At 48.3% G+C, this 24,294-nt stretch overlaps 1 protein-coding gene across 1 annotated transcript in view; it reads right to left on the bottom strand.

Moving 5' to 3' along the window:
* The window catches only part of Lipc (lipase C, hepatic type), a 79,916-nt gene that overhangs the window by 12,091 nt on the left and 43,531 nt on the right, over positions 1-24,294 (bottom strand). The window contains exons 3-7 of the mRNA XM_069995319.1: positions 10,808-10,995; positions 9,689-9,871; positions 9,083-9,200; positions 6,388-6,621; positions 2,480-2,722 (exon numbers count right to left, since the gene is read on the bottom strand). Of these exons, the coding sequence (XP_069851420.1) occupies positions 2,480-2,722; positions 6,388-6,621; positions 9,083-9,200; positions 9,689-9,871; positions 10,808-10,995 (966 nt within the window). The remainder of the gene's footprint in view (positions 1-2,479; positions 2,723-6,387; positions 6,622-9,082; positions 9,201-9,688; positions 9,872-10,807; positions 10,996-24,294) is intronic.

Raw genomic sequence — 24,294 nt, forward strand, 5'->3', positions numbered from 1 at the left:
AGGTGAAGGAAAGTGCAGGGGGTGGTCAGCATCTTCTGTGATTATCCTAGAGATCACCCTCAGGGTTAACAGTACCGCCCACTTCCATGTGGCCTTCATAGTCTGAGATAGCCTGACTTGAACTCAGAGCCTGAGCACTCTTCCATAACTTTTTCACTGAAGGCTGGTTATTCTACCCCTCGAACCTCACTTCCACTTCTGGCGAATTTGAATTAGCCAGAAATTAACCACTTCTGGTTAATTTGAAGAGTCTCTCGGTGTATCCTTCTGGGCTGGCTTTGAACCACAATCTACCCACCGTAGCCTCCTGAGTAGCTGGGATTACACGCGTGAGCCACGTGCTCTGTTTAGTTTTTGCCACTGGGGTCAAGTTTTCATAGGTAGTTGGGCAGCAAAGCCAAGGTTCTCAATACTCTTTTATTCCCATCTTTTCTCATGGGGTTTTCTGGAACTTTCCTTGGAAGCCAGTGAAAAACCTTCAGAAAGCCAAATATAGGCGAGTTTCCTAAATGACAACCAATCCGGTGGCCTCATCGACAGAGGGGCGGTGCGCTCTGGAGGGAGCAACAGAATCGAGTTCTTGGGTGTGGCAGGGGTGAGCCCCAGGGCTTGGGGATCAAGTTCAGGTAAGGGGAACCCTAGAAGAAGCAGAGAACCAAGAAGAGGAAGTGAGAATGGAAAGAGTTCAGAAGAGGGACAGGATCACACAACAGCTGGAAGTCAACCAGAGCCAAGATCATGGGGGGGGGGGGGGAGGACGACAGGATCCTGTACTTTGTAGGCCACAAATCCAAAGAGCGAGGGTTTAGACACCTGGGCCAGCTGCCAAGAACATTTGCACTGCCACTCCTTGGGAGGGTGCTTCAGCCTCGGTGGATCTCAATACCTTTACCAGAAAATGTGGGCTCCCACTTTACCTTTCTCTTTCTGTCTCTGTCTCTTTCAGTTGCTATGACAACACATCCATCATGGAGCCTGGGAAAAGTGCCTATAAGTACCACTCAGCAACACCCCCCCCCCCAACACACACCCAGTTACCTCATCCAGCTACCCTGATGATGACATTGATCTAGGCATGACTTAAGACTAACCAGTTTCCCTCTTTTCTTGTTTCCAAAGGGCCCTCAAGTTTGGAAGGCTTCCTCTGGGGAGTAAAACAAATGAAAACGGGGCGTTCTGTCTCGCCACAGTTTGTGTTTACCAAGTTCTGGGGGTACAGGAGTAGAAAATAGATCCCTTGATGGTTTTTGGAGCACTGTCTTGGGAGTCAGCCAAGAGGGAGAGAAGCTAGTCATCTTCTGTGAAGCTACAAATGGAGAGGCGAGATTTATCTTGCTAAACCCAATCCTGCACTAAAATAGGGGACCCAATTACATGTCTTTGAAAAATTCCCACTGGGCCTTCACTGCCCACCAAGGTTGGGCAAAGTCCTCTGTTTTAAGAAGCTACATGTATTCATCAAAATGTCAGTGGTGGCCAGACGGAGGTTTGGGGCTTACACCACAGATGATCAAGGCATCGTTATGTGGCTAAGATAAAAGGCTTCCTACAGCCACACCCACCAATAGGGGGTTTTGCTTTGTTTTGTTTTGGGCAGGGATGATGCTGTTTTTATTTCTCTGCTTTTGGTAGGCGCCCACCACATATTTGGGCCTCGTGCTCTCCTTTGGTATTTTCACTTAGGGTTGGTGCTCTACCACTTGAGCCACACCTCCATCTCCAGCTTTTTGGTAGTTCATTGGAGAAGAGTCTCACACACTTTCCTGCCCAGGCTGGCTTTGATCCAAGCTAGTGTGAAGAACTGAATTCTTGGTTCTTCTTTGTGTTCAGTTGGTGAGCGGGGGAGATGGGGGTGATATTGGGGCTTGAACTCACAGCCTTGTGCTCTCTCTTGGCTTTTTTTCCCCCCAGTTGTTCCTGGGGCTTGAACTCAAGGCTTGGGTGCTGTCCCTGAGCTTTTGCACTCAAGGCAAGTGCTCTACCACTTTGAGCTACAGCTCCACTTCTGGTTTTCTGGTGGTTAACAGGAGATAAGAATCACAGGACTTTCCTGCCCCGGGCTGGCTTTGAACCATGATCCTCAGATTTTAGCCTCCTGAGTAGCTAGGATTACAGATGTGAGCCACCAGTGCCCAGCTGGTGATCTAGCACTTGAGCCTCACTTGATTTAAGATTCCCCAGATTCAAACCTCAGGGTGGACTGAGAGGAAAAGAGCTGGGTTCTAGTTTGGAGACAATGAGCTGGGGGGGGGGGTGAAGGTCTTCTGCATCTAACACTCTAGGGGACCAGGAAAATGAATACAGAGAGGGCATCCCAAGACTGATCATTCCAAAAGCTATCAAAGATTCTTCTCCAGCCCTTGGTAACCAGGTAGCACATAGTTGGGAAAGGAGATAAGGCAGGACTTTGGCTGCTTTGGAACCTCCCCCCTCCCTCCAAGACTCCAAGAGAGATGTTAGTTTGTTCTTCTGTACTTACCTTTGAAGGGAGACTGAGCCCGAGTGATGAGGAAAAGCTTCTTGCTCCTGCTGGGCCTGTCCTGGCGGATGTAGTAGCCCAGCCTGTTACATTGGCCCTTCTTACAGCTGAGACACAGGCCCTGGTTGAAGCGCTCCATGTCTGTGCACTGGTAGCCTATGCTCTGCTGGTCCTTGTGCCTCAAGGAATCAATGAACAGGTGCACCGACCTCTCGTGGGCACATTTTAAGGTCTGGGGGATGGCTAGAACACAAGATTAAGAAAAGACATCATTGTCCCTGAACCCCAAGTGGCCTCCACTCAAAGGTCCTCTTGCTTATGGCTACACAGCAGGTTAGCAGCCACAGTACACGAGCGCGCGTGGGACAGGAGAAATGGCTAAGGTTTGTCCCCCTCCTCCCTCGATGTGGGCAGTGATCCCTCTCGGGGTGGGGGTGGGGTGGGAGAGGTGTTTCCATGGGAACCAAATGTCATTGATGGATAGCAGTTAGCCATGAGCCATGGGAAAGGCACAGGAAACTTAAAATTATATATAACAAAAGACCACATTGTAATTAAGCTTCCCATGACTATGGAGGGCAGATTTTAGTCTAAGGTGGGTCAACAAATAACTCTGTGTGTGTGTGTTTGTGTGTGTGTGTGTGTGTGTGTGTGTGTGTGAGAGAGAGAGAGAGAGAGAGAGAGAGAGAGAGAGAGAGAGAGAGAGAGAGAGAGAGGGACTACTGGGGCTTGAACCCAGGACCTCATGCTCTCCTTTGGCTTTTTCACTCGGGGTGGTGCTCTACCACTTGAGCCACACCTCCAGTTTCTTGGAAACAAATGTCTCACAGACTTTCCTGCCCAGGCTGGCTTTGAACCACGATCCTCAGATCTCAGCCTCCTGAGTAGCTAGGATTACAGGTGTGAGCCACCAGCATCTGGGCTTTCTAGTGTGATTATTATTATTATTATTATTATTATTATTATTATTATTATTATTATTATTATTATTATTATTTTGCAGAGGGAGTGCTGTGGAGCTTGAACTCTGGGCCTTGGCCCTGTCCCTCAGCTCTTCAGCTCAAGACTAGCACTTATCACTTGAGCCACAGTGCCACTTCTGGTTTTCTGGTAGTTTATTGGAGATAAGAGTCTCACAGACTTTCCTGCCCGGGCTGGCTTTGAACCGTGAACCTCAGATATTAGCCTCCTTAGTAGCTAGGATTATGGGTGTGAGCCCCCAGTGCCCAGCCCTAGTGTGGCTTTTTTTTTTAACCCTAAAAAAAAAATACTCGAAGCTGGGCACAAGTGGCTCACACCTGTAATCCTAGCTACTCAGGAGGCTGATATCTGAGGATCATAGTTTGAAGCCAGCCTGGGCAGGAAAGTCCATGAGACTCTTATCTCCAGTAACTACTCAGAAAAAGCTAGAAATGGTGCTGTGGCTCAAGGGTAGAGTGCTAGCCTTGAGCACAGAGAGGCTCAGGGACAGAGCTTCCCAGACCCTGAGTTCAAGTCCCAGGACCAGCAAAAACCAAAACAAACCAAAAAACAAACAAACCAAAAACCAACCCTGAAATGAACTCCAGGAAATGGAAACAAGAGATTTTGTTCTTTGCTGCTGTTTTTGCTTTCTTTCCTTTCTGTCTTGTTTGTTCCTTTATCTGTCGTTGGGAGGGTAGCAGGGGCATAGAAATAGAGGGACAAAGGGTAAACAAAGCCAACAGTGACACTTACTAGACACGATGTTGAAAATGAACTCTACGACTGTGAGTGGAGATGGGAGGGAAAAACTGGCAGAGAGTGAGGGAAGGGTGACATTGTCCAAAAAGAAATGTACTCACTGCCGGACTTACATAACTGTAACCCCTCTGTATCTCACATTTACAATAACAAAAAGACCAATACTCTCTAACTTTTAACATTAGTCTCATGGAGTGTTTTTCTTTTTGTGTCAGTTGTGGATCTTGAACTTGGGGCCTGGGTGCTGTCCCTCAACTCTTCAGCTCAACTTGTGGCTTTTTCTGCTTATGTGGTGCTGAGGACTCGAACCCAGAGCCTCATGCATGCGAGGCAAGCACTCTACCACTGAGCCACCTTCCCAGCCCAGTCTTGTGGAGTTATTAAGAAGGCACAGCAAAGGCATGCAAAGCACCTGAGGGAAAGGTAGAACCCAGGTGACTTTCCTGAAAGCCACTTCTCCTTGAAGCTGGGTTAATAGGAGTGTGCTGCCATACCCAGACATTGCTTGAGATGGAGTCTCCCAAACCTTTATTTTGCTTAGGTTGACCTTGAATTAGGATTCTCTGATCTCTGCCTCCTGAGTAAGTAGGTTTATAGGCTCAAGCCACCACACCCAACTCTCTTGAATGTTTTACAGCTAACTGCCAAGAGCGGTCTTGTCAGCTCGTAATTTCTTGTCTCCTACTGTTGACTCACCCATTCCAGGCCTGACCCCATCTTCCTGTGTGTGACTGGAAGAGCCCCCCCCCCATACCCCAGCCTGGGGAAGTACCTTAAACACAGGGTGAAGAACTCAAGATCCCCCACCCACTCTTTTCCCTGAAATGGAAACACTTACAGTTGCATTCTGCAGTTCAGCGTGGATCTCAGACACGTGTCTGAGAGATCACTCACCAACCCCACCCGGGGGGTCTGTGGGGATCTGGAAGGGAGGCTGGGTGGTCAGTTGGGAACTGTGGGTGATCGGAGCTGAGGGGGGTTGGGGTGACCCAAGAGAGATGTAAGCCATGATAAAAGAGGAGGCGGGGCAGGGGTGGTGGGGGACGGGGGGGGGTGTTCCCAGAAGGCTGTCAGGCCTGGGCAGGCAGAAGGCTGGGAGTCGGGCCAAAATGACATGATGTGGAGCGTGAAGGTCGCTCTGATATTGGAGAGGTAAGAGGGGTGACGTAAGCACCCCAAAGAGCGCATGATGGGGGTGGGGGGAACTTTTGGGTGATGGGTGTGAGAGGTGGTGTGCAGGGGTGGGGCTGAGCGCCTACAGCTGTCTTGCAGTGACTGCGGATGTTTCTGACAGGGTGAGGTTTTGAAAATCAGGGGAAATGCAGAAGGCCTGTGGTCAGAGTGGTGGCTGTTACGTGTTCTGTATGTGTGTGTGTGTGTGTGTGTGTGTGTGAGTCTTTGAACTCAGGGCTCAAGGCTAGTGCTCTACCTCTTCAGCCACAGCTCCATTTCCAGCTTTTTGGTGGTCAATTGGAGATAAGAGTCTCATGGACTTTTGCTTCCCGGGCTGGCTTTGAACTGTGATCCTCAAATCTCAGCATCCTGAGTAGCTGGGATTACAGGCGTGAGACACTGGTGTCTGGTGTGATGTTTGGTTCTTCAATCCTGAGCTGTATGTTCATGTCTGGGTTTGGGGAATCTGAGAGACAGTGGGATTCCCAAACCAGATCATACCACATCCATTTCAGCCCTCAGCTAAATGGAAGGAGAGATTAGCAGCTAAACTTTGTTCTGGAAGAATTCAGTCCCATCCTGCCTGGTAGGACAGACTTCTTGAGTTCCATTCTTGTCAAACCAGAAATCAGGAAGGGATGGCCTAGTCAGACAGATGATGTCTCTATGGCTCAGTGAAGAGGAAACCCCTGAATGAGGAAACTTCTAGAGAAACAGGACTAACTACCAGCAGATAGGAGGGCCCGTCCCTCTGATGTGACTTTGTCTGGGCAAAGCCAGGGAAGAGAGAGAGAGGGCAGATCCTGACGGAGCTCTTCCTCTGTCTTGGGGGTATCTTCTTAGTATCAAGAGGGGTTTTCTGGGGATCACAAGCCCACTCTCTGAGAGGCATTGCTGAACGTGCCTCTGGTCCAACCTTGGCTACGCTCTCCCAGGCCCCGTGGCAGATAGATGCCAGTGGCTTCCACTGGGCCGAAGGCAGCCCAGGGAAGCGGGCTAGCCCTCTTGCTCACCCTTTAAGCCGTGCAGGGCGATGTGTTTGTAGACTTCCAGGATGTGGCAGCCAGGCTGGAAGGAGCCCCCATTGGGGTAGAAATCATAATGGCCGATGGGCTGTTCGATGCCCACTCTCAGACCCATGTACTCCTGTGTAAAGGTGTGAATGGCGTCGACGAAGTCAGCATCGTCTGGAGAAAGGCGATCTCGTGGGGAAGCTTTCTCAAACAAAGGTCCTGCGGCATCCAACCCTGAAGGGAGAGCAAGGCCAAGGTTACAGGGGTGGGGATGGGGGCAGGAGGGAGGAGAAATGGGAATCTTAGTGGTTTGATGTTATTCCTCCTTGGGGAGCTAACAGGAAGTAGAGAACGCTAGGGTAGAACCTTCCAGAAAGTCTTACCATTATATATATATATATATATATATATATATATATATATATATGTGTGTGTGTGTGTGTGTATATATATATATACACATACATACATATACATACATATACATATATATATATACATACATACATATACATACATATACATATATATATAGTTATATATTTATTTTGAGAATCAGACATCAGCTAAGCATTTATTTAGGGGAAAGATGTTTGCAGAGACAAAACAGAGGTAAGAAATAAGGTTAAAGAGAGATGCGTGTGCCAGGTACCAGTAGTTTACACCTGTCTGCCTCGCTACTCAGGAGGCTGACATCAGAGGATTGTGGTTTGAAGTCAGCCCAGGCAGGAAGAGGCCTTGAGACTCATCTACAATTAACCAGCAAAATAAATAAATAAATAAATCTGGATATGGAGGTATTGCTCAAATGGTAGAGTGTTAGCCTTGAGCCAAGGAGATCAGGAACAGCATCCTGAGTTCTAGCTCCATGACCAGCACAAAAGAGGGAAAAGAAAAAAAAAGCAACTCTTATCTCCAATGAATCACCAAAAAGCTGGAAGTGGAGCTGTGGTTCAAGTGGTAGAAACACTGGAGCAAAGACACTAAGAGACGGTACACCTTGAGTTCAAACCTCAGTACTGGCACACACACACAAAAGTCAAGGCAGGCTGGGAAAAAAAAAAGAAAAAAAGTGGAGGCTGGGTTATTTAATATAACCAACTTCAAGTTTCTCTCAAGCTACTTTCACAAGTATCTATTTGCTTAAAACAAAACAAACACAAACCCCAATGTGTTCTTGTATGAGATGGAGTTATCTAGCCCATCCAGCAAAGGAAGAATTCATCTGACCATAGGCTGTCAATAATTTCCCCAAACCAAGCTGACTTGTCTCCTACATGAATGTCCTTGTGTTGCAAGGTCCAACACAGCCTTAGGATACCACTGTTCTAGGGCGAAAATGTGAGCGGGTCTGGCTGCCCAAAGCACTGGGCCAAACAAGGGACAGATGTGTCTGACTGAGACAAACAGCAACCCCATGCTGATTTGAGTCATGTTTATGCACTCAAGGATTTCCCTCATCTTCCTTCCCCTGCTGTCTTTGGGGGATCCATTGGTGCCCTGGCTACCACTTCCACTGGGGATGGGGAGAAGGATTGATGGACAGAGAGCTTCCAAGAGCGCTTACTTGTCCTCTAGCCCCGCCCACAGCCTTGATGTATCTCTCCCACCCCACCCCCCCACTCCCCATTCCTATCTTATTAACCCCTGGCTAGTCAGGCCAGATGTGGCCAAAGGCCTGGGGCTCAGGCCTGAGGCCAACTTGCTAATTTCTGACCCAGTCGGTTTCTCAATGAGAGGCAGTACTACCCTCTGTGGAACCTTCTAATGAATACTATAAAAAGGGAGGGTCCAGGGGAGCTGGGAAGGTGGCTCAGAGGTAGAGTGCTTGCTTCACCAAGCATGAGGGCCTGGGTTCAATTCCTCAGCACCCCATAAGCAGAAAAAGCCAGAAGTGGCGCTGTGGCTCAAGTGATAAAGTGCTTGCCTTCATTGAAAGAGCTGAGGGACAGTGCCCAGACCCAGAGTTCAAGCCCCACAACCAACCCAACCCACCCCTCACCTCCAAAAAAGAAGGAGAACCCATGTTAAAGCAGCTTCAGGCTTCTTGGTACCAGCAAGACCAAGAGACAGTGAGAAAATGCATTTTCATAATGACAAATGGACTTGGTTTTCATGTCTGCCATTATGCTCCTTTTACTTTAACTTTACATGAAAATAAAACTTTCAAGCAGGTACTCATGGCTCATGACTGTGATTCTAGCCACTGAGGAAGCTGAGATCTGAGGATCACAGTCTAAAGCCAGCTTGGGCAGACAAATTCGTTAGACTTTTATCTCCAATTAACTAGCAAGAAGCTGGAAGTAGGGCTATAGCTCAAATGGTAGAACACTAGCCTAGAGTGAAAAGCTAAGGGATGGCACTCAGGCCCTGAGTTCAAGTCTCAGGACTGGCACACACACAGACACACACAACCAAAACCAAACAAAACCTCATTTTATTGCAACATGAGTGAGTAGAAAGTATACTTTGCACTATTTGGCACACACCTATAAGCCCTATCAACAGAATGCAAGCCATGATTGGCCATAATTGATGGTGTTGGAGACAGTTGACTTTCCCACCATGTTTTTGCACATTGGAAAAGTGGGGTCTCTCAATAAGGAGACTTGACTTTTGGGGAAACGCAGGTGTTTACCTGACTCCCTAAGAGGTTGTGGGGTTCACAGCTGGTGAGATCTCTGGCCATGGTTACCTGTAATCCTCCCAATTTTGTGCTTTCCTCCGATGTATCTGCCTGCAAATCCTGAGACATGGGCACCCAGGCTGTACCCAATGAGGTGAACCTTGCTTCGAGAAAACTCCACAGCTTCCTGAAAGACAGCAGCAAGGAGAGTGAGAAAGGAAGCTGGTTTAGATAGGGGTGTGGGGCGGGGGGGAAGGAAGGTGTCTCTGTGAGTTCTGGAATCTTCCCTGGGATTTGAGAGACTCTCACAAATGAGCTGTCATATTTATTGATGTTCCACATTTGAAGCTGATTTCTCACCTCATTTGCTCTGCCCCTTGGGAGCTGGCTTGCCTTTTCTTGGGGGAGGGGGAACTTCTTGCCTATGGGGGAGAGGTGTCTCCACCTAAAATTGGTGCCCAAGGGGCAGTGATCATCTATGGATGTGTGTGTGTGTGTGTGTGTGTGTGTGTGTGTGTGTGTGTGTGTGAAATGTTGGAGGATGTGGTTAGATCCTTTTGGATGTTCAAATGAATGAGCAGGGAGAAGGTTGGCCCACCAACTGGGGGTCATGGAAAGCATCTGGACATGGGGGAGAGGCATCCTATCTGGGGTGCTCTTGGAGCCAGGGCTTACCTCTAGCCACCTGAGAAGAGCCGCTATCTCCTGACCCACAAGGCGGGTGTTGTGAACGGCAGTGGTGTAATGGTTATGAGCTAGGGTGAGCCAGTTCACCAGCACCACGTTCACTGGTTGGGCCAGCTCAGATTTCAGTGCGGCTGCCATCTGCCAGATCCAGTTCTCCAACAGGCCATCCACCTGAGGGCAGGCCACACAGGCCATTAGCATCTCCCAGAGGGCACTGGGCATATGGGGCTAGTTTCAGTTCTTCCTGGGTACCCTTCTTCCTCCTCTAGCTTTTGCAACATGCTGTGTCATTTGCCCCAAGTCCTCAACCATCTGGGCTGGGAGAGCTCTAAGTGTGGGGCTGGCTGGCCTGTGCATCAGTCAGCAGCATCCTGGCCTCACCCACTAAGGACTAGGCCCATCTCTAGTTCCAGAATTCATGAACCAAAAATAGCTCCAGGTTCTGACAAATGTCTTAACTTTCATTTTCTTTTCTCCCTTCCTTCTTTCTTCTTTCTCCCTTCCCTCCTCTTCTCCCTCCCCCTCTCTCCTTTTCTTTCTTTCTTCCTTCCTTCCTTCCTTCTTTCCTTCCTTCCTTCCTTTCTTCTTTCTTTGCTTCTTTCTTCCATTCTTTCATTCCTGTGCCAGTACTAGGGCTTAGACTTAGGGCCCAGATACTATCTCTTAACTTTTTCACTCAAGGCTGATGCTCTATCACTTGAGTCACCCCTTCCAGCATTTTCGTATTGAATTGGAGATAAGAGTCTCAAGAACTTTCCTGCTCAGACTGGCTTTGAGCAGGGATCCTCAGATCTCAGCCTTCTGAGTAACTAAGGTTGAGATATGAGCCACCAGCTTGAGACCTCCTCTTAACTGTCAAGCTGGGTGTGGTGGTTCACACCTGTGATTCCCATCTACTCAAGAGATAGAAGTAGGAAAATTGAGGCCTGAGGCTGGCCAGGAGAAGATAAAAATTGAATACCCTCATCTGAAAAATGACTAAAACCTAAAAAGGCCCGAAGTATAGGTGTGGCTCAAGCTTGCCTAGCAAATGTGAAGTCCTGAATTCAAGTAAAAAGCCAAGGTAAAAATGAAGAGGAAAAGGCCGGGCAGTGCAGCTCTTCCTACCGACCACCCATGGACGATCATCACCAAAGGCCAGGAGGAGTTGAAGCTGCATTCCTGTAGTGATTCAGGATGGTGCAGCCGGAGCTGACAGTCCCTGGAGACCTCATCTTGGAAGAGCAGGAATTTGGTCTTGGTTTCTTGCAGTGAGCTGTGCACTTGCACGCTTCGAGATCTTCTCCCAAATGGCCCTGCAATCAAAAGAGGGGGATAGTACTCAGCCTGGTACCTGTTCTGCCTTTGACATCCCTGGCCCCCCCTCATGGAATGACCAGAGAGTTCCCTGTAAGGAGCTGGAGATCAGCAGTTTGGGGATACCCTGTGGCATTCACCGTTCATGGTAAAATTATCAGATGAAGGGAGGTGGAACTTCAGGAGACCTAACACAGTAGGGGGCACTCTACCCCCTCCCCCAATCCTGCCCCCCCCCCGCCAGTCACGCACTGGAGGAAAGACTGGGGTGTGAGGGATATAAGTGAAGCCACTGAGACTGGATTTGTACAGGGTGAACCCCAGTACCTCTGTCTTTCTTTTTTGTTGTTGTTGTTGTTGGTTGTGGGGCTTGAACTCTGGGCCTGAGCGCTGTCCCTCAGCTCTTCAGCTCAAGGCTAGCACTCTACCACTTGAGCCACAGCACCACTTCCAGCTTTTTCTGTTTACGTGGTGCTGAGGAATCAAACCCAGGGCCTCACACATACAAGGCAAGCACTCTACCACTGAGCCACCTTCCCAGCCCATCCCTCCTCCCCTGCCCCGCCCTGCCAGTACCTCTGGAGCGGAAGTAAGGGAAAGAGAAGCTGGGATGACTTTGTAAAACTAGCAGAGAGATCCAGGATCATTGGGGAGCATGATATAGAAGAATGCTTTTAATTTTAGTTCGCAAAAATCTATGCTGGAAGAAACCAAGGCAAAGACAAACTACTTGTTTGTAAGCTAGGACCTTGAACTGGGCACTGGTGGCTCATGCCTGTCATCTTAGCTACTCAGAAGGCTGAAGATCACGGTTCAAAACCAGCCTGGACCTGAAAGTCCATGAGACTTATCACCAATTAACTACCCAAAAGCAAGAAGTGGAGCTGTGTGGCTTACGAGGTAGAGTGCTAGCCTTGAGCAAAGATAAAAACTCAGAGACAAGCCAGGTGCCGGTGGCTCACACCTATAATCCTAGTTACTCAGGAGGCTGAGATCTGAGGATTGTGGTTCAAAGCCAGCTTGGGAAAGAAGCTCCCTGAGAGTCTTATCTCCAATAAACCACTAGAAAACTGGAAGTGGCGCTGTGGCTCAAGCAGTAGAGTGCTTGCCTTGAGCTGAAAAGCGCAGGGACAGCGCCCAAGACTAGAGTTCAAGCCCCACAACTGACAAAAACAAACAAACAAAAAACCCAGAGACAGTGTCCAATACCTGAGTTCAAGCTTTAGAAACTGCATCAAAAGAAAGAAAGAAAAAAGAGAAGAAAGGAAGGAAGGAAAGAGGGAAGGAAGGAAGGAAAGAGGGAAGGAAGGAAGAAAGGAGGGAAGGAAGGAAGGAAGGAGGGAGGGAGGGACTGAGGGAGGGAGGGAGGGAGGAAGATTGGTTCTTGATAACTTTTTTGCCTGGACTGAGTCAAATTATGATGCTCCTGTTTTTCCCTCTCAAGTAGCTGGGACTATAGGCATACACAATTGTGCCTGGCTCTTATCTTTTCTACTTTGGGCGATACAAACCCAGAAGCCAAACTGGCTACAATCCAGAGCTGCTCTCTGCCGTGTGTGTGTGTGTGTGTGTGTGTGTGTGTGTGTGTGTGTGTGTGTGTGTGTGTGTGTGTGTGTGCGTGCGCCCTTGCTTTGTGAACATGTGCTGCTGAACTCACTCCCTGAGCTGGCGGGGCTCCTCTGACTTTCCTGCAGATCATCCACGCAGATCGTCCTCGGCTGAAGATGGAGCCATCTGCCCCTGCCCGTGGCGCCAGGAGGGTAATTTGTAGGTAGGCAATACTGACCTCAGAATTTCTGGGATGTGGCCAGAATGAGAGCCATTTCCATGAAGACTTAGTGGCCGGAAGTCAAGCTGTAGCTCAAGGGATAAGGTGCTAGCCTTGAGTGAAAAAAGCTCAGGGAGAGCACCCAGGTTTGGAGTTCAAGGCCCAGGGTACACACACACACACACACACACACACACACACACACACACACACACACACACTTCCTAGCTGGTGGCAAGATGTTGCCCAGACTCACAAGATAGAAAGCTCCTTCTTCCCTACCCTACCATCTTGAATTTGGCCATGCTCCACATGGAAGTCCTCACCCCCAGTGCAACTCTCTTTGAGGGGCTTCATTTCCCCCCCAGAACAGCTCTGAGGGGGGCTGTGCTTCCTAAAGGCTGGTGCTTCTGGGGAAGACCCCTGATTGTCAAGGAAGATGGTATCTGGGCTCACGCAGGACAGCTTAGGGGACACCACCCAGACTATAGGAAAGACCGTGAACGAATGGTGTGACCAGGAGAACTGAAAATCCCATGACCTTCACCCCTCAATCCTTGGGCAGGTTTGTTTCTACCAGTCACATTCTCAGACTAGATCCCTCCCTCCCTCCCTCCCTCCCTCCCTCCCTCCCTTCTTCCTTCCTTCCTTCCTTCCTTCCTTCCTTCCTTCCTTCCTTCCTTCCTTCCTTCCTTCCTTCCTTCCTTCCTTCCTTCCTACCCTGAGGTTAGCTGAGAAGAAATGTCCGCAGTCTAGAGGGGTTGGCTGGGATATTTGCCACAGTCAAACACAATCTCAGGTGACCTGACATGGAAAGGCACCCCCCACCCCCACCCCAGGGAGCTTCCTCCACAGGCAGCTTCTTCTCTGGCAGAACTGGGCCTAGCAGGTGCCAAAGTGCCTGGAACCAATGTGGAAAGTAAAGGAAGTTGGCTTGGCACTGGGGAGCTAGGCTGCCAGGCCTGTGCTGGGAGCCAGAGGCGCCCATGCTGTGGCTTTGGAAGGGGGTGAAAGGAGAGAGAGAAGCAGGTGTTTTGTGCTCCAGGCACTTGCTAAGCGTATTCCTCTGGCTCGCTGAGCGCAAAGAAGCCAGGAGACTTTAGACGTGTCAAAAGTGACAAATGCTGCCCAGTGCCCTGGGCGTCTCTGGGAACTCAAGAGTTCACACGGTCGGACTTTCTAGACGAGATGGAGCTCAGAGGGAAACTGGGAAATCTAGCAAACATAATTTCCATCCAGTTGTCTCTGATGTGAGAGCAGCAATGGCTTCCCCCCACCCCCCCGGGAGGCAAAGCAGCACCAGATCAGTGTGTGTGTGTGTGTGTGTGTGTGTGTGTGTGTGTGTGTGTGTGTGTGTGTAAGATGGCTGTGGCAATGCCAGGGGCCTTGGCAGAAAAAGCTGGCATGGAGAGAGGCCAGCAGAGCCGGAAGGAGGGCGAGTGGGTCCGAAGAGAAGCGAGCAAGCAGGGGTCTGAGGCTGAAGGCAGCAGAATGTGCAGAGCCTGGGTCTGTGGGTGGCAGCCCACCGGGTTGGGGTACACCATGAGGCTAGAGGTGAGCCCAGGGCCTTGGCCCAGACTCAGGCTGGAACAAAGCTTCTATGTGTCTGCCTTGCAAAACCCTCCAGGGAATGTGCTTCTAGAATTCCCGATCTCTTCGGAAGACAGTGAAGCAGAAGAGGGGCTAGAGGGAAAAGAGTGGGGAGCCCCCTGTGTGGTTTCCAGGACCAGCCTTGTGGTGCTTGTGAGCATGGATGCTAGTCTACCTTTACTGGGAGATGGTTTGTTCCCAGATACCTGGAATCTGGTGTGTGTGTGGGGGGGCACTGAGTCAGTGGCTAGGGTAGGACTCCTAGTGTCAGGCTGGGATGGTGGAGATCACTGGGGTTCTGGGGGACAGGAGTAGCAGCCCAGCTGAGAAGGATGAAGTGCCAGCTAGTACCAGCCTAGAACCCTTCTGCAGAAGACCTGTGTCTGCAGAAGACCTATGTGTGTGCACACGTGCACACATGCGTGCACGTGCTGCTCCTGGAGCTTTAACTCAGGGGCTAGATGCTGTCAATAAAGCTACGCATCTCTTCCTGTCTCTTCTTCCTAATTATCACCACCTTATTCCTTCTTCCTCCTCCTCCTCCTCTTTCTCCTTCTCTTCCTCCTCCTCTTTCTCCTTCTCTTCCTCCTCTTCTTTCTCCTTCTTCTCTTCCTCCTCCTCCCTCTGTTCCTTCTGTTCCTCCCCCTCCTCTCTCTCCTCCTCTTCCTCTTCTCCCCACCCTCCTCTGTTTTGTTTTTATTTTTGTTTTTCTTTCAGTTCTGGGGATTGAACCCAGGGCACCTAGTGACTGAGCGACACCCCTAGCTAATGTATTCTCTTCATAAGCCAGACATTGAACTCCCTTTTCCGTCCAGCCAGCAGGGTTAAAACCATCTCTCCTTTATGAAGGAAGAATAGTGAAAGGAACGAGTATTTACTACTTGTCAAAACACTAGAAACATGCAACCGAGAACACCAACATCCCAATGAGCAGCTTCTAATGCCGTGGAAATGCCTTACAGACTCTCACACTGGCCAGTTAGAACTTCCGTGCAAAGGTCAGACATCACCAGTTCACACCTATAATCCCAGCCACTCAGGAGGCTGAGGATCGGGGTTCAAAGCCAAGCTGGGTGGGAAAGTCCATGAAAATCTTATTTCCAATTAAACCACGAAAAAGTTGGAAGCGCCGCTGTGGCTCAAAGTGGTAGAATACGAGCTTTGAGCAAAGAAAAGCTCAGGGACAGAGCCTGAGTTCAAGCCTCAGTACTGGCACTAAAAAAAGAAAGGAAAGAAAGAAACCCCATGTAAATGAGGCCCTGAAGAGGCATAGGATGCCTGTAATATGTGGCTTTTCTTTCCTCGGGCCTCTTTCCCATAATGCCGTCTGGTTGCTTCCTCAGCATATTCCAGGCTGTCACCAGCTTGTCACAGACATGGCTGAAATGCTACTAATTCCTCACGATGACTTGCTGGCTGGGAGAAGTTGGCAAAGGCGGAGGAGATGTTTGTTTATCTGTGAACAAATGGCTTTGAGGTTTGGAAACCAATACACTACCCTACCACCCCAGAGAGAAATACAAGCCATTTGTTGTTTTGTTTTTGTTTTTGTGTCAAGTACTGGGGTATGAACTCAGGGCCTAGGTGCTGTCCCTTAGCTTTTATGCTCAAGGCTGGCACTCTACCACTTGCTCCACAGCTCTACTTCTGGCTTCTTTGGTGCTTAATTGGAGATAAGACTTTCACAGACTTTCCTGTCATCACTGGCTTTGAACTACGATCCTCAGATCTCAGCCTCCAGGATAGCTAGAGTTACCATCGTGAACCACCAAGCCTGGCAGGAATTCAGTTCTCAATATGATCAGGAAAATTCTGGTCCATGTAACCTCTTGTGGGTAGTCTGGATGCCCATGCTGCCCAGTCTGGCTCCCCAGATTTCTTAGTTGCCCAAGAATGAATTAAAGCAGTTTATTTTAAAGTAACTGGGGTTACCTTATCTCTTTTTAATTTTTCTTTTAATTATCAATGAGTCACAAATGGCTGGTAATTGGGTTTCCAATTCTATTCCCCTTCTTCTATTTATCTGCTTCCTTTTCCTTTTTTTCTGAGCTCACCTTTGATTTTTTTTTTCTAATTCCCCGCCCCTGCCCCCCCCCCCCCATTGTTCTGAGAGCTGTTTGTTTTTCGAGCCTGGCTTGGCTAATAGGAGGAGTCCAGGTCAAAGGAACAGCTCAGCGTGAGCTCCGCTTTGGTTGCACCCACAGGGGCAGTGTGCTTTGAAGCTTGTTGAAAATATTTGGATTAATAACATGTGCTAGAATTTCCCTTCATTTCTGATCATCAAAGAGCTCAGAAAGGTTTGGGCTGAAGTAAGAATTTCTTCTAGTTTGTCCTTGGGAACAAGTGTCTAGAACAGGACAGATCTAAAACATGCTTGCTTGCTTCCTTTCCCTTTCCCTTTCCCTTTCCTTTCCTTTCCTTTCCTTTCTCCCTTTCCTTTCTTTATCTTTCCCTCCCTTCCTTCCTCCCACCCTTCTTCCCTCCCTTCCTCCCTCCCTCCCTCCCTCTTTCTTTCTTTCTTTCTTTCTTTCTTTCTTTCTTTCTTTCTTTCTTTCTTTCTTTCTTTCTATCTTCCTTCCTTCCTTCCTTCCTTCCTTCCTTCCTTCCTTCCTTCCTTCCTTCCTTCCTTCCTTCCTTCCTTCCTTCCTTCCTTCCTTTTTTGTGTGTGTGCCAGTACTGGGACTTGCGCTCAGGGCCTGGACTCTGTTCTTTAGTATTTTTTGATTTTTATTTCTTTTGCTCCAAGTTGGAACTCTATCACTTGAGCCACAGCCCCATTTCTAGTTTTTGGTGGTTCATCGGAAATAAGAGTATCATGGACTTTCTTGTCCAAGTTAACTTTGAACCACAATCCTCAGCCGTGGTTGTCTGTTATCTCCAGGAGGTAGCTTGTACTCATGCAAATGAACAGGGGTGCCCCTTAGTCCTTCTGAACCCCTCGAGTCCTGCCTGCCACCCCTCTAGCTCTCTTTAGAGGACTTGCCTAGTACCCATCTCCTGGGGCTGTGGTGTTTTCATCCATTCTCCTGCAGTGAATTTCTTTGAACCCTGGAAGGCCACAAGGTACATGCAAGGCCTCATATATCCAGGATCAAATCCTGTGCTTGGGATGACGTCAGGGATTCAGAAAGAATGACAGAAGGAACCAGAATGTGCCAGCATTCCATTAAGACCGTGGATGACCAATTCACATTTTCATCTTGTACCCTTTTACACAATGCAGAAGAACAAACACAAAGCGTGTGATGTCATGCTTTGCTGACTGGATGATGGCAGCAGTTCATTAAACAGAATAGACTCTGGATAGTATAATGCACCCTTGTCATCTTTAACCCCAAAAAAGAAAATAGAAAGGTGTGGATCAAATCACATACATGATGGCTTCATGATAGCCCTTGGGTTGACTCTCCCCCCCGCCTCATTTGAAGATGTCTTTCATCCACTTGGCTGTTTCTCGAGTGCTTTTCTTGGAACATGATGGACATGTCTTTAATGCACGCATCCATTGAGCTCGACTTCTTACATTGTGACTATCTTCCCATCCAACAGTCTCCGCCACTTTGCAGGAGAAAATAGGATGGTGGTGACTTCCTTCCAGGCAGAATATTAAATTTTACAGCTCCTGTCTCTGTGCATTTTTTTGAGTGCAAAGTACAGGTCACACACACACACACACACACACACACACACACGCACACAAAACATCTGAACTGGCAATTAGGCTTAAGCCACGCTTTACCATCGAGCAATGCCTGGGAATCAATGAGATGATGGCAAGATGAGCACCTTTGATTCCTGTCCCAGCCACTGCCTGCTCAATGGCACTTGGATATTCCAATTTCAAAGACAGGAAATGCACATAAAAGTGTGCTTGGAGGTGCGCGTCAGTGGCTCATGCCTGTAATCCTAGCTACTCAGGAGGTGAGATCTGAGGATTGTAATTGGAAGCAGGCCTAGGCAAGACCCTATCCAAAAAAATAGATATATATTTTTTTAAAGTCAGAGGTTTTGAGTTGTCCAACCACTAGTGTGTGTGTGTGTGTGTGTGTGTGTGTGTGTGTGTGTGTGTGTGTGAGAGAGAGAGAGAGAGAGAGAGAGAGAGAGAGAGAGAGAGAGAGAGAGAGAGAGAGAGAGAGAGAGAGAGAACTTTTTTTTTCAGGATTTCTGTTTTTCTCTCGAGAGCTATAGAAAGAAGGAATTCTGTACAAGTATAGTCACTAAGGAAGGTGATTTTGCCCAGCACCAGTGGCTCATGCCTATAATCCTAGCTCTTTAGGAGGCTGAGATCTGAGGATTGTGGTTCAAAGCCAGTCCAGGAAGGAAAGGCCGTGAGACTCTTAGCTCCAGTTAACCACCAGAAAACTGGAAGTGGAGCTGTAGCACTAGTCTTGAGCACAAAGAGGCTCAGGCACAGTACCCAGGCCCTGAGTTCAAGCCCCACAGCTGACAAAATAAATAAATAAAAGAAAAAAAAAGAAGGAAGAAAAAAAAGGAAGGAAGAAAGGGAGGGAGGGAGGGAGGGAGGAAGGAAGGAAAAAAGGAAGGAAGGAAGGAAGGAAGGAAGGAAGGAAGGAAGGAAGGAAAGAAGGAAGGAAGGAAGGAAGGAAGGAAGGAAGGAAGGAAGGTGATTTTGCTTGGTGTTGTCTACTCTGCCCATCTGTAGCTTCTTTCCCTAGTAGAGATCAGGGTTGGAGCAGCCAGGGGGGTAAAGTGGCCAGGCATAGAGATGAGCTGGTTTTGAGCACAGAATGATCTGAGCCTATGTCTCCAGGAGGAGTATGGAGACTTAACTGAGATGATTCTCATTAGTGGCTATCATGTGGGGAAAGAAAATACTGCTGTCTTTCTGAAATTTTCAGAGCTGGAGGTGGCGGGGGGGGGGGGGGGGATCCAGATATCCAGATGAGGAGTGAGTGAGCTGAGCTGACCAAGGAGGAAGAGACAATGAACTAGAAGAATGTGAGCCACTCGGCTGTGTGTTCTTCTCCCTGCCCTGGTCAAGGGCATCTCCTTGAGCTGGGGCTGTGGGTGTGGGTGTGGGTGGGCAGGTCTCTACAGCAGCTGACCACAGGCTTCTTGTGGGAGGGTGGCCTTTTGGTGACAGCAGGAGGGTTGAACCCATGCCAGGGCAGGCTGGGTGTGACTTCAATTTCTGTACTCTCTGCAGGGTTGGTTTTTTTTTTTTTTTTTTAAATATTAAGTAGTTATAGAAAGAGGTTACAATTCCCTAAGTCAGGTCGTGAGCTGTATGTGGTGTGTGGAGGAGAAGGGGGAGAGTTCCTGGGACCTGAACTCAGGGCCTGTGCACTGTCCCTTAGCTTTTTTCCATCCAGTGCTCTACCCACTTGAGCCACAGCTCCACGTGTGTGTGTGTGTGTGTGTGTGTGTGTGTATGTGTGTGTGTGTGTGGTTTATTGGACATAAGAGTCTCACGGACTTTTATACCTGGGGTGAGATCAAATCTTAAGTCTCCTCAGATCTCAGTCTCCTGAGTAGCTAGAATGACAGGAATGAGCCACTGGTACAGTATTTCTCTAAAAGCCACTCTTCAGCTGGATGGGTTGGCTGGGGCACAGAGGGTTCCACGAGGTTTCAAAGTTCTTACAAGGTTGTTGGTGTGACCGGGAGAAATCTGCTTTTACCCAATATACCCATAAAGCCCCCAGACTCCTACCCCTTAGACTCCTGGCCTTTGCATGGACAGTAATCTCTCCCAGTGCTATGAGATGAGGTTTCAGGTACCCCCAGGAAATTAGGGATGTCTTTTTCCTTAGTGGCCCTCAGCTTCCATCATTTTAATGAGTGAGCTCTGTTCTTTGCATGGCTGTTTCTGTGTTCCTCCTCTTCCCTCCTAAGGGAGAGGAAATCATTTCTTTGCTACCCAAAGCCTGACAACTTTATGAAACAGAGTATGACACTGCCCAGTGATCCTTGTATCAGGATAATGGGGCCATTTGACTTTCTAGCTCTTTCTAGTACTTAGAGATCTATGATGCTCTGTGTATTGGTTTTTGTGTGTGTGTGTTTGTGTGTATGTGTGTGTGTGTGTGTGTAAAGAACACTTGTGTTTGATAGTGGCATGTTATTTCAGTCTCATTTCTGACAATAGTGATAGTTCTTTTTTTTTTTTTCTGACCCATTTGAGATTGCTGGGGGAAAGAAAGAAGAAATCTAAATTGTATTCTTAACAACCAAAAAGGGAAAAAAAAGGGGGGGGGAGGGAAACTGGGAATGTGGCTTAGTGGTAGAAGGCTTGCCTTGCATGCATGAAGCCCTGAGTTCAATTCCTCAGTAAGCCGGAAGTGGCTCTGTGGCTCAAGTGGTAGAGGGCTAGCTTTGAGCAAAAGAAGTTCAGGGACAGTGCCCAGGCCCTGAGTGCAAGCCCCAGAACTGGCAAAGCAAGCAAGCAAGCAAGAAAGCAAGCAAGCAAAGAACTCCCACAAACCTACAAGTTGTTGCAAATGACAGAGACTAAGCTGATGCAGGGCAGGGCAGGAGACTTCGGAGATGACTCAGCCGGTTGGGCCCTGTCTCTAGCCATCTGGGACTCCCTTCTGCTTGTCCAGAGTGATGGTGACAGCCATATTCCCCCATCCCAAAACAGGACTGATGAAGCTGAGCATTTCTTAGCAGATTTGCATTAGGGAATAGCTTGCCTGCTTTAGGGAAGCCCCGCCCCCTTCCTTTGGGAAGGTGGCTATAAGATCGAAAAGCAGGGAAATTTAGGATGCGTAACTCCCATCCCTTCTGCCTTGAGGTGTGTTGATCATGGTGTATTTATTTTCCTCTGCTCTGAGAGGTTGCAATCCTCAGGGGGCTGGCATGCCCTTACCATGGGCAGAGGTCGAAACGGGCTGGCCTGGAATGTCAATGGAGTCCACAGGGAACTCTTTCGCCCCAGCCAAGGTGCCGCGAGCCCCCCCCCCCCCCCCCCCCCCCCCCGCCTCCCTCCCCCCACCCCCAGATCTGTCACAATGCCATCTGAAACTACTCGATGGACTTCTGCAATCAGCAAGGGTTTCTGAAAATGTCTTTTCTTGTCTCCACTTTGGGGAATTATGTTCGGTCAGCGCTTGAAATAGATCGTACAGGCTCTGCAGTGTAGTTTGTTGGTTTCTTATGTCTGTGCCTGGGGCTGGTGTGTGTGTGTGTGTGTGTGTGTGTGTGTGTGTGTGTGTGTGTGTAAGCCCAGACATGATTCACAGGTGGGGGGAAGATCTGCCTGGCGGGACTCAGCAATAGGTGCCATTTTGTGCTTTATCTGTGATAGTTCCATAGTCTGCCATTTGTTCTCTGGAAGGCGGATGTTGACAGTGGCCATGTGTCCTCTGTCCTCAATGGGAGGGCAGCAAGATCCAGCTGGCTGGGCACCAGTGGTTCATGCTTGTAATCCTAGCTACTCAGGAGGCTGAGCTCTGAGGATGTTGGTTCGAAACCAACCCAGGGAGGAAAGGCTGTGAGACTCTTATCTCCAATTAACCACCTAAAAACCAAAAGTGGAGCCATGGCTCAAAGTGATAAGAGTGCTAGTCTTGAGCAGAAAAAAGGCTCAGGGACAACACCTAGGCCCAGAGTTCAAGCCCCAGGACTGGCACCAAATAAATAAAGTATCAAAGAAATTGTGGCTGGGAATGTGGCTTAGTGGTACAGTGTCTGTCTAACATGTTCAATCCCTTAACATGTTCAATCCGCAGTGCCATCTCCTCCGAATGATGTCTGAATTAATGTGTGCACACTTCTTTCCTTGACATCCATACGCAATACAGTAAGCAGCTCAGGATTTTCAGCTACTGTCTCGCTCCATGCCCATGCATCTCAAGAGTTTGCTTAAACTCTAGCTTAGCCAGGAATGGGCCAGGCTAGGATTTCACACCCATCTCTAACATCAAGAGATAGAACAGATGCCTATTTTTTTTTTCCATCCTCAAGTTTCCTTTACCTACTTTAGGCTGTAGAAAATTCCTGAAGTGTGAAGAGCCAGACACTATAAGAAAGCATCAGTCTCGGTATCACAATGCCAGAGCCAGATGCATTAATTTAGGTTAAGGAAAAAACTCTGGATCTGCCTATTCTTAAAAAAAAAGAAAGAAAGGAAGAAAGAAAGAAAGAAAGAAAGAAATCCTGGTAGATGAATTTTCTTGCAAGGAAACGGGTTTTTATGAGAGTTCTACAAATGGTATTATAAAAATGATGCATACACTCATGACAATTTAGTATTCCTTTTCTTCTGTCCAACCAAATGTCGCATCCCAGTTCAACCAGCCCCATTGGACATTCCTACAAAAGTGGAAGCTAACTAGGTTCACTTCTTCCTTCCTCCCTACCTTTTCATCAGCCATGATTTCACCAATGCAAATGTTTAAAAACAAATGGAGGGGCTGGGAAGGTGGCTCAGTGGTAGAGTGCTTGCCTTGCATGCATGGGGCTCTGGGTTCAATTCCTCAGCACCACATAAGCAGAAAAAGCCAGAAGTGGCGCTGTGGCTCAAGTGGTAGAGCTCAGGGACAGTACCCAGGCTCAGAATTTAGGCCCCATGACTGACAAAAACAGAAACAAAAACAAAACCACAAAAAACCCACCACCACCAACCAACAAACAAACAAATGGAGCTGGTGTGGTGACTCAAGCCATAATCCTAGCTACTCAAGAGGCTGAGATCTGAGAATCCCAGTTTGAATCCAACTCTGGCAGAAAAGTCTGCGAGACTCTTATCCCAATTAATCACACACACACACACACACACACACACACACACACACACACACACACACACACACACACACAATGGAGGTGGGGCTGTGGCTTAAACTGGTTGAGTGCTAGCCTTGAGCAAAAGAGCTCAGAGAGATAGCACCCAGGCCCTGAGTTCAAGCCCTAGGACTCCACATTTTGGGTGGAATCCACAGAACCTGGGGGCTGATCAGATGAAGAATTGAGAGGTGAAACAGCACAGGATTGGAGCAAGATGCTGAGTGGTGTTTTCACTAATATCCACATGAGAAGATGGGAGACATGTGGCCTGCAGCAATCATGTAATGGGTGGATCACTAAGGGGAGCAATGTACCCAAAGACACCCAATTAATGGAATGGTGTCACCTTGAAAGGAAGATTCCTGGGTTTTGACTTAGGGTCCAAAGGCTTGGCTTTGCCTCAGTCAGTGATTTTGTCATTGATTTGGATGGCAACAGAGTGTGAACTCATCAAATGTCTATAGTCAGAAAGCTAGAAATAACAGTGGAAGCAAAACATTTAAAAAACTTCACAAGTGGTATTCATTAGATACTATGTGGAGAATGAACCATACAACCGGTGGATGGGAGGGAAAACCTGGGAGAGAGTGAGGGAAGGGGTGACATTGGCCAAAAAGAAATATACTAACTGACTCATGGCACTGTAACCCCTCTGCACAGTGCTTTTACAATAACAATAATTTTTTTTAATTCACAAAGGTGAGAAGAAAAGAGGAGGAAGAAGAGGAAGAGAAGAGAGAGGAGAGGAGGAAGAGGAAGAGAAAGAAGAGGGGAGGAAGAGGAGGAAGAAGAGGAAGAGGGGGAGACAGAGAAGAGGAAGGGGAGTAGAGGGAGAGAGGAAGAGGAAGAGGAGAGGAAGAGGAGCAAGTAGATGAGGAAGAAGAGAAAGAGGATGAAGAGAAGAAACAGGATTGGTGTGTGTTTTACATAGTGTTCTCACTCCTACCTTTGTGCTGTCTGTCTGTCTGTCTGTCTGTCTGTCTCTCTCTCTCTCTCTCCCTCTCCCTCTCTCTCTCTCTCTCTCTGTTGGTCATAGGGCTTGAACTCGGCCTGAGCACTGTCCCTGAGCTCTTTTTGCTCAAGGCTAGCACTCTACTACTTTGAGCCACAGCTCCGCTTCCAGTTTTCTGGTGGTTAATTGGAGATGAGAGTCTCATGGACTTTCTAACTCGGGCTGACTTTGAACCTT

Source organism: Dipodomys merriami, unplaced genomic scaffold (assembly GCF_024711535.1).
Source record: "Dipodomys merriami isolate MVZ:Mamm:240054 unplaced genomic scaffold, mDipMer1.0.p SCAF_48, whole genome shotgun sequence".
In the NCBI taxonomy this organism is placed as follows: Eukaryota; Metazoa; Chordata; class Mammalia; order Rodentia; family Heteromyidae; genus Dipodomys; species Dipodomys merriami.